General features: G+C 38.1%; 1 protein-coding gene across 1 annotated transcript in view; it reads right to left on the bottom strand.

Moving 5' to 3' along the window:
- Window positions 1-639: 639 nt before the first annotated feature.
- The window catches only part of ADAM7 (ADAM metallopeptidase domain 7), a 55999-nt gene continuing 39501 nt past the window's right edge, over window positions 640-17137 (bottom strand). Inside the window, exons 17-22 of the mRNA XM_040262018.1 lie at window positions 15255-15335; window positions 13841-13919; window positions 12824-12929; window positions 12338-12437; window positions 6571-6627; window positions 640-747 (exon numbers count right to left, since the gene is read on the bottom strand). Of these exons, the coding sequence (XP_040117952.1) occupies window positions 640-747; window positions 6571-6627; window positions 12338-12437; window positions 12824-12929; window positions 13841-13919; window positions 15255-15335 (531 nt within the window). The remainder of the gene's footprint in view (window positions 748-6570; window positions 6628-12337; window positions 12438-12823; window positions 12930-13840; window positions 13920-15254; window positions 15336-17137) is intronic.

Genomic DNA, 17137 nt, shown 5'->3' with positions numbered 1-17137 from the left:
CCTGGTTAGCAAGGGGTGGGGGAGGGTGGAACCTTCAAGCATCCCTGGCCGCAGTGGCCAAACTGATGGACTCCAAAAACTAAGTAAACAAGATACTACACAATTTAAAAACAAAAGCAAAACTCACAAGAGTCTTCAGGAGACTGGGTTATTTGGGGCTATTGACAAGTCAGCTTCAAGAAGACTGGATTTCAAAACAGAGTAAATAGGGTTTGTCTTTCCAGTTAGAATCTCCAATCAAACCTTTCAGGCTGCCAACCCGGCTCTCCTTTCTTTTCAGCGATATGCTCTTTATTTTCTCCCTCAACCCACAATCCTGGCAGACAGGGAAGTTTTGTCTGTCAAAATTCACCCAGAGCTACTTCCTTAATAATCAGGAAGAGGACTTTAACAAAATTCTTAGTGAGTTAGTTTAAAGTCACTGTTTCCTAGGACTGGTGTCTAACAAAGGAATGGAATCAGGCTACCTGCTCGATTTAGTTTCCTATGTCGCCTCCTAGTGATCCTTCTAGAAACTTCATTGATGGGTTATCAGGTACCGAGAGACCTGCCACAGAAGTGGCAGGGAAATGTTTTGCTTTCCTCAGAATGATTTCACAATTTTAGCACATCCAAAGTCCATTTTTTTAAATTCCACAATCACCTATCAGTCCAGATGCATTGATAAAGAGGCAGAGTGGCTCTATATCTGGCTGATATTTGAGAAGATTCTCTGTAATCACGGTTCGCATCCAGGAATTCAACCAACTATGGATGAAAAAACATTGAAAAAATAAATTCAAAAGTTCCAAAAGGCAAAAATTGAATTTGCCACATCTCAGCTATTATTTATGTAGCATTTACATTGTATTTATAACTATTAACAAAAGTACTGTTTTCTTTGCATCAAGTATTATAAGTAATATAGAAATGATTTAAAGTATACATTTGCATTGCATAAGTCTTAGACTCTCAGTCTTGTTAATCGCTCAGTCTTGTTAGTTGCCTAGTCTTGTCTGATTCTTTGCGACCCTATGGACCATAGCCTGCCAGGCACCTCTGTCCATGGAATTTCCCAGGCAGGAATACTGGAGTGGGTAGCTATTCCCTTTTCTATGGGATCTTCCAGATCCAGAGCTTGAACCCAAGTGTCCTGCATAGCAGGTGAATTCTTTACCATCTGAACCACCAAAGAAGCCCATAGGTTGCATGCAAATAATAGGGGAAAATAAAAAACAAAAAGGAACATCTTCACCATTTTATGTAAGCTACTTGAGCTTGGGAGGATGTTAGTCTCCCCTGGGAGCTTGGAACTAATCGTCCGTTGATACCCAAGGAGGACTGTAATGGATGCTACTGGGAATGTTGCGTTTGTTTCAGTTTGTGTTGTCATCACTGCAGTCCTAGACTTCCCTGGTGGCTGTGCAATTCAAAAATCTGTGTGCAGTTCAGGAGACCTGGGCTCTATACCTGAGTTGGGAAGGTCCCCCGGAGAAGGGAATGGCTCACTGCAGTCCTGGCAGGACTGATGTAAAAATATACTTGGTATTCCTTGGCACCATAACATTTAGATAATATAGTGTAACAAATATAGATTTTAATTTATTTTTTCAGAGGATATTTTAAAATGACTTGCAGAAACTTACATTGCAGAATTCATCCCCTGCCCATCCTTCACCCTTTGAGATGTACAGCCACTAGTATCTCTGATCAATTTGACTTCTTTTTATATTTTATACTGTTTTTTCTATGGGGTTCCCTGATCCTGCATCACTCAGTGGTTGGAGATTTGGGCCCTGGTTTTGTCCAAACGCTGGGAGCCTATAAACCTTTGGCCCTCAGCCGTTGATCTGCATGTGGGCTGGGGAGCATAGTCAGGGTTCAGCTGGGTTTCGCTCCAGTCTTGGATTTTCCTCTTTGTGGTGTTCTCCTGAGTACTCAACACCCAGGCAGGTCTTTCCCCAGTTATCTGGGAGAATGTGGGAGGATCATCAAACCTACCATGCTTCTCCTATGCCCACATCCTTTTTGTACCATTTCAGGCTGGTCCACTCTCACCCTCCATGTGATTACAACTTCAGTCTAACTAAGGTGCATCTTTGTCCTATTTGTTTCCTATTGGCACTTTTAAAAATTAATTAATTAATTATTAATTAATAATTAATTAAGTCTTATAAGTGGAATATAGTTGCTTTATACTGCTGTGTCAGTTTCTGCTGTACAACAAAGTGATCAGCCATATGCATACACACATCCCTCCTTTTGGGGATTTCCTTCCCATTTAGGTCACCACAGAGCACTGAGTAGAGTACTGTGCTATATATACACACTGAGTAGTGTGTTCCCTGTGTTATACAATAGGTTCTCATGGCTGATATATGGTTTGAATTTCTTCTTCCCAACCCACAATGGCCAACTGAATGTCATTTAAAAAAATATAAATGCAAAATTAGATAAAAGGTCTTAGCGGCACATGTGATGGGCCCTGAAGAGCCCCAGATTCGTTAGCTTCCAGATAAATCCACCTCTGTCCAGGGCAGAGGGCACTTGACCTAAGTGCAGAGAGCCAGTCCAGCATCTCAAGACACAACATTCCAAGCTGGTAGCAAGTTCAGTCTAAGCTGAGGCATTAATAAGGGCTGTTTATTCATGACTGGACAGCACGACGTTCAGGGGGCTGAAGTGAAGGGCAGAATTGCTAAGATAGTAGGTCTAGCAGGTGTGTCCATTCCAAGAAGGAACCTTGACAGTGCTTGTGGATTCAAGGGATAGGATTCAAACCCTGGGGAAATGACAAGAGCCAGAAATATTAGGGCTATAAAATAGTAACTGATCCACAACCAGAGACAGAACTCTGTCTACAAGGGGACCGCTGGTTAGAGGTAGCTGTGAAAATGCTTCTGAGTCTGTAGACAGTATTAGAAGAAGATCCCTAGGAAATAGAGCAGAGAGAGGCATTTGAAACAAATGTAAAGTCTTAAAGGCCTAGGGTGAGTGATATGGATGAGCATGATGAATATTACTGAAAATTAAAAAGAAGCTTAATTGTCAGAAAGCTCCTGGGGTTGTTTGAAAAACAGGGCAGCAGATAAGAAGTCTAGAATGATTATCTAGGTAGGAAGCAATGAAGTGGGAGGACCTAAGGAATTCCAAACATTTATAATTGGAGAGAGAGAGAAATTTGAAAAAAAAAAAAAAAACACTAGAAATTGGTAGTTAGTTGAATGTGGAGCCCAGGACAGAGGAAATGAGTGATGATGGAGAGTTTCCTGAAAGAGATGTGGAAACAATAAGGAAAGTAAAAACTCAAAAACAAAATATGATTATTTTAAAGGGAGAATAAGATATCACCAAAATCTATATTGTTCATCAGCACATGTATTGTTCAGGGGACTGGAATATGTGAACATCTCTCCATTTTGTCCATGAAAAAAAAAACCAATTTATAGTTGATATACAAATGTTGTGTTAGTTTCAGATGTACAGCAAAGTGAATCAGTTGTACATATACATATATCCACTTTTTTATATTTTTTCCCATATAAGTCATTACAGAGTATTGAACAGTTACCAATTTTTATATAGATATGTGTGTATATGTCAATTCCAATCTCCCGATTTATCCTTCCCCCCAGCCCCATAATCATGTTTGTTTTCTACATCTGTGAGTCTATTTCTGTAAATAAGCTCATTTATACCACTTTTTTAGACTTCACATATAAGCAGTATCACATGATATTTGTCTTGGATATGAAGATTATTGCTTGCTTTAATGAGACTAGTGTATATGATACAGAATTTTTCTTTTTTTCAAAAATTTACATAAAATGTTTCAATTAGCATGTTTTGCTTTAAGCATGCATTTATCAGTATTCTTTCTCAAGGAATGGCTTTAATAAGAACAGATGCTTACTGAAAGCACATTAGGTATAAAGTGCTGAGTCACTGCTATCCTTTGCTGATTTAACTAGCTCCTCCCATCAACCAGTCAACATTGCAACAGAAATTCACCAGGAACAACCAGCTTTCTTCTTTCATTTGCAGCTTTTATTTCATTGAATCAGAAAATGTGCATTTAGCACTTAAAAACTTAATTTCAGTAAATGAAAAAATGATTGCAGGTAGCTTGAGCAGTTAAGAAAAAAGAAAATAGAGAACATAGGAGAAAATGATAAGATGCACCCTTATAAGAAAGAGCTGAAATCATTCCCAGGACAATCCCACATACCAAAGTAATCAACTGGAAACAGCACAGAAATTGCACACTGGAGTGCTCAAACCCATATATTGCAAGGATCTCAAAAGCCTTCAAGGGAAATTGTATTTCCTCTCTGCTGGAGTCAATTTTTTGAAAATTTTATACGTCTACGAGTTTTCTGGCTAGTTCTTAAAGAAGTCTAAAAAATTAAGGAAGTTAGAATTGACTTCTTGGCTTTTTGAATGACCAGGAGAGCTTCATGTCCTCTTTGGCCACCCTCACAAGTTTAAGAAAGATATGGTAGCTGAAGTGACTATTCTTTTTCCTCCTTCACCAATAGGGAATGATCAGAACAGCCATTGACCTTTTAATTAGGTAGTGGAATCTGATGCTTCCTGCATGGATTTCCTGGGCATCTCTGCAGGAAAGAACTTTATTTAAACCATAATTAGTGGTAATTATGAAGTACTTTTATGTTCCCAAAGAAATAACCTGTAATAAAAGATGTTTTCCTTCTTAGACTCAACATTGTAATTTACTTCCAAGTTTTGACTCATGTTTTAAGTAATTAGATTAATATTTTGTAAGAACATACTAGCGTAAGAAGACTACTTATTGTTGTATGAAGCTAAAGGAGCATGTGAAAAAGGATAGATTTTTTTTTTTTTTGGTATATTAGCATATGTCTAAGCCACAGGTTGTGAATTCTACAAGTAAATGTTATAGAAAGATGCTGTTTCTCTTCAGCATGTTCTGTCTGGATAAAGAACAGCTGAGAAACTACCAGAATTTGTGTAGCAAATATTTAGGGAAGGTTAAGAAGATCTTGCTTCCAGGATCCTCAGCCTAGCCTCGCACAGCCATTTTGGATATCCAATTTCAAGCTCTAAATAAAAAGAGATGGTTAAAAATGAATTATTTTCTGCAAAATCTATAAGCATGTTATATTTCAGTGACTCATTTATATCTGCTAATTACAGTAACCTTTTCACATTTCTGTTTGTACTACATTTATCCATGCTTTCCCAGATCTCCTTAGCCATGGCTGATTAAGCAGTTATTGTAAAATCGACCAGTCTGTCACAGAAGAAAGAAAGCCATTTTGTTTTTTAATACAGAAAGGCAGTCTGCTTGCCCTAAGAACCATCTCTCTCCGCTCTCCAATATGAGGCCGCTTCATCTTTGTGGAGTGGAAGGACCGCTTGAAAACATTTCTGGCAGCTCAGTGGTAAAGAATCTGCCTGCCAATGCAGGAGACATGGGTTGGATCCCTGGCCCAGGGAAGATCCCACATGCAGCGGAGCAACTAAGACTGTGCACCTCAACTACTGAGCCTATGCTCTGGAGCCCATGCTCCACAACAAGAGAAGTCACTGCAATGAGAAGCCCACACACCCCAACTAGAGAGGAGCCCCCGCTAGCCGCAGCTAGAGAAAAGCCTGCACAGCCTCAAAGACCTAGCACAGCCAAAAATAAAATAAATAAAATTATATTTTAAAAAAGAGCAAATTTCTAAAAAGCATTTCCTTCTCCATCCCCAAAGGGAAAGTGTAATGGGCAGGATTTCCAGTAAGAATGCTTTCTAGGGAAAACCCTCCTATTAACCCAGTGCTTTGTAGACACCCAAGAAAAGTCGATGAGTGGATGAATGAGGGAATGAAAACAAAAACTTTAAATTGTAGTCAGTCACACAGTGCTCTTTTGTCCCCCTTTGGCAAAAAATACAACTTTCTGATTAATTTTCTATCATTAGACATAGTCATTCAAAATAAAATTATCCATCAGGTTCAGTGAATTATTGATTTTTAAGTGAAAGCTTCAGCAAAGCAATCATGAAGCAAACTGTTCCATTAGAAAGGATAACTTTTCTATAATTGTTTAGTTGCTCAGTCATGTTGGACTCTTTGCAACCCCATGGACTTGTAGTCCGCCAGGCTCCTCTGCCCATGAGATTTCCCAGGCAAGAATACTGGAGTGGGTTTCCATTTCCTCCTCCAGGGGATCTTCTTGAACCAGGGATCAAACTCTCATCTCCTGTATTGGCAGGCAGATTCTTTACCACTGAACCACCGGGGAGCCCATTTTCTATGATTACCAGTACTATCATATCTTTATTTTGTTTTTGTTATTATTTCCAAAATGTATTCAGACTCCGACACTGTTAAATTCTAGCTTGCTCCTTTGGTAAGGTTGAAAACTCCTGGACTAAAATGAGCACTGCTGAATTATCTGTGAGACATTTAAGCATATCACGGAAAACAATTTTAATCATCTCAATCTTTTGATAAGAACAGAGAATCTCTCCAATCAATGAGTAGGCAAAAAAAAAAAAAAAAAACACAAAAATAAGCTAGCATTTGAAGAGGAGGGAACGATTTGATGTGGGAACTTACCATTTTGGCACTTGAATTGGGATTTGCCATTCCTCTGTGCTCTTTATTTGCAGATTTCTATAATAAACACTTTGTTGTGTCAGGAACTGAACCAGAAGATATCATGCACAGAAACACATACACACTAAGACCACCCCTTTTTGATCCATGAAAAACTAAGCCTGTGTAGGAATGAAGTGGGCAAAGGTGAGTGAGGGTGGAGGTAGTACTGGTTAAGTGACGTTTTATCAGAAACCACGTTTTCTTCTTAGCCTTGCTGTAACTCCAACAGACAGTGCCACCCTGACTGTCCAGCACTCTCTGAGACCCTTTTGTGTGATATGAGGATTCTGTGAAGCCACAGACTGAACACTATCTTGGTCACCCCCTTCTATCCATTAAAGAATGCAGAATGAGAATTGCTGATTTTATAGAGATATAGGTGAGCATCTTGGTGATTAGCACCCAGCTCTAAATAACACATGTTCTATGTGTGCTTGAGGATACAGGTGCAGATAAAGACTCCAGTGGTTCCGGTGATCTTAGAGACCCTGTAATCTCTCTCTTCTTTTTGAATCTAAGTAAATGATGACTTCAGGAAGTAAGCCCATCAAAGACACTGGAGATTATGAGATATTGGTGCATATTCAGAGATTGCATGATTCACTCAAATTTCCTGTCATGAATAATCATCTCTTAAAGAAGGCTGAGCACTGAAAAATTGATGCTTTTGAACTGTGGGGCTGGAGAAGATTCTTGAGAGTCCCTTGAACTACAAGGAGATCCAACCAGTCAATCCTAAAGGAAACCAACCCTGAACATTGGAAAGACTGATGCTGAAGCTCCAATCCTTTGGACACCTGATGCACAGAGCTGACTCACTGGAAAAGACCCTGATGCTGGGAAAGACTGAGGGCAGGGTGAGAAGGGGGCAGAAGAGGGTGAGATGGTAAGATGGCATCACTGACTCAATGGACATGAGTCTGAGCAAGCTCCAAGAGATAGTGAAGAACAGGGAAGACTGGAGTGCTGCAATCCAGGGAGTAGCAAAGAGTCAGACACAGCTGAGCGACTAAGTAACAATAAGGTGGTAAAAATTATAATGGAAACCTATAAATCTGAGCTAAGGAAAAATATCTCAGCTCATTTATCTTAAAGAAAGATATATTTTACTTCTCTGCTTTCCTACTTATGTAATGTCTCTGTTTTGGCTTCATGTCTCTCATGCACGTGTGTGCTGATTTAGCTAACTGGTTTCTCTGTCATCAATACTGATTCGGGAAACACACCTCCTCAGTTAGTGGAAAGCCCTCTGCTGCTCAAGGCCTCTCTGGAAGCCATCATTCAGCTTGACCCCTGAGAAGCAGGGCTGGGTCTAGAGCAGGGTGAGCAAGGCATTTGTCCCAGGAATAACATTTAAGGGCTACAGACAAACTCTGTGATCACAGTAAATAACATGTTACTGTGTTGTTTTTTTTTTAAATCAGAACTAATTCCCAAGAATTCATGATGAGACAGTCAGTGTTTTAAATAAAGACAGCATCTGTGTACTTAATAGGAGTCATTGTACTCCTGTCACCATAATCTCAGCCCTGCCAAGAAGTTCCTATTTCTGCCCAGAGTCAGAGAGCTGTGTTATATCACTGGACCTTTGTGGTTAAGTGGCACGAAGATTATTGGTGACATGGACACAGATTAGCACAACTAATAGAGAGGGGGGACATACCAAAGTGATGTAGTGTGGACTGGAGAAGCTGGTTGGAAGTTTCTCCAAGGACTCCATGGTTCTTTGCTGCTGCTGAAAAGAGGTACTCTTTAATGCTCAGACAAATAGGACTATTTCCCATGCCTACAAAATCAATTTTCAAGTCCTCCCTAGAATACAGTCTTAGTAAATGTACAAATGTTGAAACACACAGAGATAATGTTCTTGCATATGTTGTTCTCTTGTGAAGGATGAGTCTAAAAACCTACCTACAAAGCAATCATACTGTAGAGAGTGGGAGTTTCTTTGCATGCGTTAGTGCTAAGTTATTTCAGACTCTTTGAGATCCCATGGACTGCAGCCCGCCAGGCTCCTCTGTCCATGACATTCTCCAGGCAAGAATAACCAGAATGTGCTGCCATGCCTTCCTCCAGGGGATCTTCCCGACCCAGGGATTGAACCCATATCTCTGTATGTGTCCTGCATTGCAGGCAGGTTCTTTACCACTAGTGCCACCTGGGAAGCCCAGGAGTTTCTTTACGTTCTGGCCTAAGTTACCCTGTTAAGTGCTGTCTCTTAACCTTCAGTGGTTTTTATAATACAATCAGAAAGAATGGTTCAGTGGAAACAGAACCAGGGAGAGGCCCTGGGTCCCAAAAATCTAACCAAGCATCATTAACGTAACTGAAAAAGGATCCCAAACACCATCTTTCCCCAAATCACAGTTTTCCTAAGAATTAGCCTTTTGATGGGTAACCAATGTATCAAACAGGCATCAGTTGAATCATTATTATTTATATAATTTTATGACAGATAATACAAAAAGCCTAAACAAGAGATGCAAGGACTCGAACTGTCCTATAAAATCTGCTGCTGCTGCTACTAAGTTGCTTCAGTCGTGTTCGACTCTTTGTGACCCCATAAACAGCAGCCCGCCAGATACCTCCGTCCCTGGGATTCTCCAGGAAAGAACACTGGCATGGGTTTCCATTTCCTTCTCCAAGGCATGGAAGTGAAAAGTGAAAGTGAAGTCGCTCAGTCGTGTCCAACTCTTTGTGACCCCATGGACTGCAGCCCACTTGGCTCCTCGGTCCATGGAATTTTCCAGGCAAGAGGACCAGAGTGGGTTGCCATTGCCTTCTCTGGTCCTGTACAATCTACACTTAAATAGATCATGCTATGTGCATGTGTGTGCTCAGTCGCTTACTCATATCTGATTCTTTGTGACTCCATGGACTGTAGCCTGCCAGGCTTCTCTGTCCATGGGATTCTCCAGGCAAGAATACTGGAGGGGTTGTCATTTCTTCCTCCTGGGGATCTTCCTGAATCATGGATTGAACCTGTGTCTCTTATGTTTGTTTCATTGGCAAGAAGATTCTTTACCACCGTGCTACCTGGGAAGCCTCATATTATTCTATATGGTTAAATTCAATCAAATATTTATTAAGCTCTTCTTCTAAGTTCCCCCATTTAATTACAATTTTGGATAGCTCTTAAGGATTTTGTATTCTAGAAGTGCAACAAATATGCCCCAGGCTCTATTTGAACCTCTGGTAACTATTTATCATTGATCATGTGGTCAGAGGATAAGATGGTTAGACAGGATCACCGACTCAATGGACATGAATCTGAGCAAACTCTGGGAGATAGGGGCTTCCCTGGTGGCTCAGATAGCAAAGAACCTGCCTGTAATGCAGAGACCCTGGTTCAGTTCCTAGGTCGGCAAGATCCCCTAGAGAAGGGAATGCCTACCCACTCCAGTATTCTTGCCTGGAGAATTCCATGGACAGAGGACCCTGGTGGGCTACAGTTCATGGGATTGCAAAGATTCGGACACAACTGAGTGACTAACACTAACAACAGGAATTAGTGAAAGACAGAAGAAACTGATGTGCTACAGTCCATGGGACTGCAAAGAATCAGACATGGCATAGTGACTGAACAACAGCAACATATAGTCAGACTACCTTCTCCCAACTACCTTCTCTGAGAGTGAAACTGTTTTGCATATTAATTTAAAGAAAATGCAATTGGGAAAGTTACTGCAACAGTGTATGAGCATAGTAGATAATTAACAGACATTAGTGCTAAATATATACAAACACGGGGCTAAGTGCAGTTACATACAGTTTCCTATTTAACCCTGACATTGGTATCCTGTGTTTCCATATCAGAAAATCTCAGTGTAAGCTTAAAAAATTACCACACAATATTTTCTGTTCATCTGAATGGGCAATGAAGACTTGTTTCTTGGGATCACTATTGTCATAATAAAAAGTAAGAATGGATAAAAATGATAAACCATCATATTACCACAGAAGGGGTATACAATCCTGAGTAAGAGAAGTTCAGTAAAAGCCTTTCTGCTATAATGTCGTAGATATGTCCCTGTGGGTATGGTGGGAGCTTGTTCTATAATACTGTATGGTAAAAAGCACAGGACTTATGGGAAAGGGAGAGTTGGGGCAGGATCACTAACCAAAAAAAAAAAAATTCCTAATTTTAAAACACTAACACCATTATATTTTCATTGGCATTTGCGTCTATCAATAATCAGTTCATACTTCCTTCAAGAAATAGGTCCTTGTGGGCAGTTTCATTGGTATAATCTTGTCACCAAGTTTTCTTCATTGGTTAATTTTTTTTAAGAATGCTTTTGTAACTTCCTAATCAGCACTCACACTTGTTTTCCCCCCACTGAGCCAAATACATTGGAAATCATAACTATTGTTAAAGGTACTAAACAAGCCATGACTTTCTGGGATTTCTCCAGGATTGTCATCTTTCCCCCCTCCCATGGGTATTATTTTAATAAGCTTTCCCTTTAAAGTAAAAAGATACACAAAGAAATATATGAATAGAAAGTGTTGAGATGGGTGAATTTTCACAAATGATCACATCTGGGTAACCAAGCCCCACCCAGATCAAAAAAAGAACTTTATTGCCACCCCTTACCCCTCCCCCCAATCCACTCTTCCCTGTGATAACAACTACCCTGACATCTAATATCATAGATTGGTTTTGTCAGTTCAAACTTATGTGAGTTGAGTTGTACAGTTTGCCTTTGAGTTTGACATGTTGTCTAGCAGTATGTTTGTAGTAGTAATATATCACCTACAATGATATGTTGTAAACATCAGGAGTTTGTCCATTTTTCCTTCTCTGTAGTGTTCCATGGTATGAATATATAGTGAATCGTTCACCTTTTTTGTTACTAGATATTTGTATTGCTTTTGCTTTTTGCAAATAATGCTGTTGGAACATTATTGTTGATGTTTTCTGATATGCACATGTACCTCTTTTTGTTGAGTGTATTCATATGACTGAAATTGCTAGATTACAGGGAATGTGTATGATCAGTTTTAGGCCATACAGTCTATATATCCCCACTAATAATTGGCATTATCATCCTTATTCATCTCTAGTCATTTCATGAGAAAATACAATACAGATAAAAAAACATACACAAAACAGATTCATGGCTTAATGAAACATTTAAGGTAAATACCCTTGTAATTACTAAACTGATTAAGAAATTTCAAGTTTCCCATCGTTACTGCCACCCACTTCACCCACTTCCTACCCTTCTAAATTAACCACTTTCCAAACTTAATGACCTCCTCCTTGCATACAATTATATTTTCACCCCTGAATATTTATCTGTCAACACTACACTGTACATTTTTAATTTTTATGAGAAAAAGACTTTTTCCAATATTTTTCTGCCACTGATTTCTAATAGAATTTTATTTTGAGGACATATTTTGTATGACACCAACTCTTTTAGATTTATTAAGACTTGTCTTATATCCCAGTGGTGGTTTATATTTGTAATATTTTCCAGCTGTGCACAAATTAGTATTTCATTTAACCAATATATTCTGTTCAGAAATAATGTCTTGATTTATTTGAGTCCTGCCATTCTTTCCTTCCCTACACGTCAATGGAAGATCATTGATGTGGAATCATGTTAGCTGTTCTTCTACATTTCCCACTTCACTTAGCTTAGGGATAGTTCACTTCAAACATACATATAGCTACTTTGGTAATTGATTAAAACTACTGCAATCAATATTTTCTTACATGTAGAGGATGAATATCAGGTAAGATGGGCTCATTCCTTGTCTGCTGCTCATCACCAAAGTATCCTTTATTCTCCACTCCTAGGGTTTCTCGAGGTGGGCTATCAAGAAGAAATTGAATATTGATACCAGCTATAGTATGGGATAAGCCTGTGGTTAATAGTAAATCATCTAGGAGATTTTTAAAAGACTGATTGATACTCATGTGCCACTCTATAACAATCACATCTGAAGGAGGAATTTAGTGTTAAAATTTAGTGTTAAAAACAACAACAACAACAACTTGTAATTCTGATGGGCAGAGAAGTTGGGAACCATGGGGCTATCTCAATGAGAATGAAGTGTGTAAAGGCTCAGCTTGTTCCACTGTTACTTGGTCTTCAGTAAGAGGCTTATACCTTCTTCCCATCAAATATTCTTTGTGGCCACAAAGTTTATATTGTCTCGGAAATGGTCCCCCTTCAACACATAAAGAATACAGACCTACCTTTGAACTTGCTTCAACCTAATACATTTTTTGTAACGAAACAGTAATATGACAACCACAACACCAAAAATAACCAGGACAAGCACGACCACCAGGATGGAGATATCTGTAATAGTAAAACACATGAGCTTCAACCAAGACATCAACCTTGGAACAATGGAATCTTAGCGCTTAACTGAGAAGTTACAGTTATGTTTCTGTCTTCCTTGAAGGACTTTAATTTTACCCTCCTCTGTTTTTTTTTTTTTTTTAATAAAGTTAAAGACCAGGACATTGTACAAATTATTATCTGTATTGGGAATGGACACTCCACCCAAGATTCCACTATGTTTAAGAGAATCCCAGTCAGTGGGAAAACTTGGATTATCAGTGATTAACTGACTATAGCATAGGCCTTACTGGGTTAAGGGTTCTTGGAGGAACTAATCCACATTTAAGTGGAAGAAGATACATTCATTCCAGATCAATTGTAGTAAATTCAAACTTGGGTATTTAAACATTAACAATAAGAAAAATATCATACAAATCCATACCGAAATACAACACATGTATAGCAGTCCTGGCATATAAGTAGAAAGTATTCTCACTGGTGAGGTTTCTGATATATGCAAGATATTATGTATATATACTTTGTTGTTTTATTGTTTAGTTGCTAAGTCATGTCCGACCCTTTGTGACCCCATGGACTGTGGCCTGCCAGGCTCCTCTGTGCATGGGATTTCCCAGGCAAAAATACTGGAGTCAGTTGACATTTCCTACCCCACGGGATCTTCCCAACCCAGGGATCAAACCCATGTCTCCTGCATTGGCAGGCGAAATCTTTACCACTGAGCCACCAGGCAAGCCCCTATATATTTTTTAATGATTATTATTTATTTATTTATTGGTCACAGTTCACAGAATGCAGAACTTCCCTGACCAAGGATCGAACCTATGCCCCTTTCAGTGGAAGCACAGAGTCTTAGCCACAGGACCACCAGGACGTTCTAAGATAGTATATTATTCTGGGATACTCACTGGTAATATTTAAGGTTTCCTCCCATTCCGTAGATGCCTGAATTCCCTCGCACTGACACTCAAGTTCACCGTCATCCACCTGGAAGAGCCATCAATCAAATAATTCATCACATGACTGACATGAAACTTGTGTTTTACACCTCACTCAGCTTAGTGTTCACACACACCCAAAATACACACACCCACACAGTCATGAACTTTTTATTGATTAATTAACTAATCCAAAATCAAGGTTGGGAAAAATAAGGCAATAAAATACAAGGAGCAGCTATCTTTGAAGATGGCCTTGGAGCAAGAGAAGAATTCTACAAATTTGGAACTGAATGAACCAGATGGTTTGGCTTATCTTTCCAGAAGCCATCAGTCTTATTGAATGAATAGCTTTTGCTAAAGTTGGGCATATCATAAACAAAGAGAAGACTTCAACTAGATTTAGTGAGATGACATTAATGTGAGAAAAAAAAGCAGTGGCATAAATGTTTACTTCATCCAAAGGCATTGTGTAATGGTTAAGGACATACACTGTTTCTATACTGAAAGCTCAGCTTTTCCTTTCATAGAATATCAGTGTGATTGCTTCACAATCTCTAAAAGAGGGCATAGGAATAGTACTTATCTTTTAATGTGATTATGAAACTTTAAAAATTTAATATATACATAAAACTCTTGAACGAGTACAACTCTATATAAGTGTTACTGATTAACTTGATTTAGGAAAGATGTTACCCACAAAAGCAAACTGCTAGATACTGCTAGTATTGAACAGCGTCAAAATGAGTGGAAAAAATTGTTGTTGCTTTTTTTGTTTGTTGTTTGTTTGTTTTTCTCAAAAGCTTTGGGCTAATGTTAATACTGGTATAATTTAACTGTAAGAGAAATTATGATAGATGCAACTTTTTAAAAAGATTTTTTTGGAAGTAGATCAATTTTAAAGTCTTTATTGAATTTGTTACAATACTGGTTCTGTTTTATGCTTTGGGTTTTGGGCCAAGAGGCTTGTGGGATCTCAGTTCCCTGATGAGGGATTGAACCTGCATCTCTTGTATTGGAAGGTGAAGTCTTAAAGTCTTAACCATGGTCTGCCAAGGAAGTCCCAATAGACCCTTTTGGTTTAAACTTCATAGATACATAAATTACTGGGTTTCTAGATTACCAGTCCAATAAGACATATACTTGCAGTATTGGCATTATCTATGTATAACACTTGGTTTGGCTCTTTGGTTCAGTATTATTAATGCATGAAAAAATATGAATCCCAAATGCATATTTGATTTAAAAATCACCAAGCATACATATATACATATATATACACACACTCATGGGTGCACCTGTGCTTATACACAGGCTTGGGAATGAAGTCTTGTGCAAACAAGTGACTGGTAAGACATCAATTTAAAAAGGAGTCAAACCTTACAGAATTTTCATTGCACTGAGCAGAGCAATCAGTTGAATTGTAGGCCTTTTCAATAGTCACGCATTCACCATTGCTGCATACCTAGAAATGAAGTCACCAAGATCAATTAGAATTACTCACTCAGAATTTGCATTATTTGTCCCAATGAAAAACCACATGTAGAGTCTTCTGTGGAAGAGGAAATCTTCTATAAATGTTAAGTGGGTATTTGAAAAAAATTCACTGTACAGTCAAATATTATTGTATACAAATACATTGATCATTATAATGTCTATGTCCTCATGACTTCTTCAAATGTTAGACTATCAACAATTCTACCATTGTAATTGCAGCAATTTCTTCTATTATTTCTACCACATTTTCTTCTAATTTGATAAGGATCCATGTTTGTTATATCACAGTTGCTAGCTGGGATATTTTGTCAATATCCATTAATCTTATCCTTATGATTTATACTTATTAATTTTGTTTTAAATTATGCTTTTTTGGGGGGGGTAAGTTTTATGACCAAATTACTGTTCTGTTACTCTTGGTTATTACCTGGCTTATCTTAGCTCATTTATTTGCAAAGAGTCAGACACGATTAAGGGACTAAACAAACAATTTCTTTATCTAGAATTCCTACTAAATCTGTGTCAGATTTCTTAGAACTGCATTTCTTACTTTAATTCACTTTCTTTTCTTTTTGGAAACTTCATCTTAGTTTTCTTTTTTAAGAAGAGTAGCTTTCAATTTACTGATTTTTTATAGTTTTGATTCCATGGCTTACTGCATAAATTGCATAAAAGCAATTGTGATTCATTTTGTACTCTGAAGGCAGTGCTTCTGGATTTAAAATTGTATCATTTTTATAAATTTAGTACCCTTTTAAAAAGTTTTTAAATAATAGCATCTTTTATTTTTTAAATTAACTTTAGTGGCACATATTTGCTTTATAATGTTATGTTTATTATATGTTATATATAACATATATATGTTATGTTTCTTCTATGTTGCTATATAATGTTATATATCCATTAAAATATACATTTAATTCATTTCTAAAGGATTTTCCTCTTTCTAAAAATGTGCCCGTTTCACAGGAACTATCATCTTTGATTTCTCAGACTGTCTCCTTTGTTCACCATCCTGATTTCTTTCATGTCTGTTTTCTAGCATTCTTTCCTTATGTTTACAGAATGGGTTTTCTACATACATGATTAAACACTGAGAAACTGTTTTAAAACCCATGCTGACCTCTTTTCAAGAATTTCAGGCTCAACCAAAGGAAAATACTGAGATGTTTCTTATTTTTATTTTGCAATTTTGAATGTTTACTAAAGAGATAGCTACAGAGACCAATTTTGAGCAATTCTTTATGAAAGAAGGAACCAATGAATTTCTTCTTTTCTCTACTCTTATTCTCTCTGCAGTCCACTATCTTTCTATCTTACCTTCTCTTCTCTTTTATTTTTTTGTCTTTTTTTTTTCTTATCTATGTTGTAAATTCTGTGGTATGACTAAGGAAAAGGGCACCTAGGTATTTAAATTCACCAAGAAAGAATAACTGCTAAGAGAAACTAAAATGCTTTTAAGGCATTTGAAGTTCCTCATGTCTAAAAAACTGGTAACTCAGTGTAAATATGAAAATGGCAGATTTTGTAGGTAGTGTCTTTGTGGTATCTCTATAGACTAGCGTTTGCTATGCACGGCTTCCCTTATGAGGAAATGGCTTAAGAACCGACAGCGTTATGAGTGGCGTGCTTCTGCACTAAGCTTTCTTTTGAAAGAAGCAGGTACTCTGTGTGGTGCTGGTGCCTAGTCACAGTGTGTTTGCACCGTCAGCAAATGTTCCTTAACCACTGCTCCCCTTTCAACCTCTGTTTAATCCCAGTCAATCTATG

Source organism: Oryx dammah, unplaced genomic scaffold (genome assembly GCF_014754425.2).
Source record: "Oryx dammah isolate SB20612 unplaced genomic scaffold, SCBI_Odam_1.1 HiC_scaffold_1, whole genome shotgun sequence".
Classification (NCBI taxonomy): domain Eukaryota; kingdom Metazoa; phylum Chordata; class Mammalia; order Artiodactyla; family Bovidae; genus Oryx; species Oryx dammah.
This window is presented reverse-complemented; position numbering and strand designations above follow the sequence as displayed.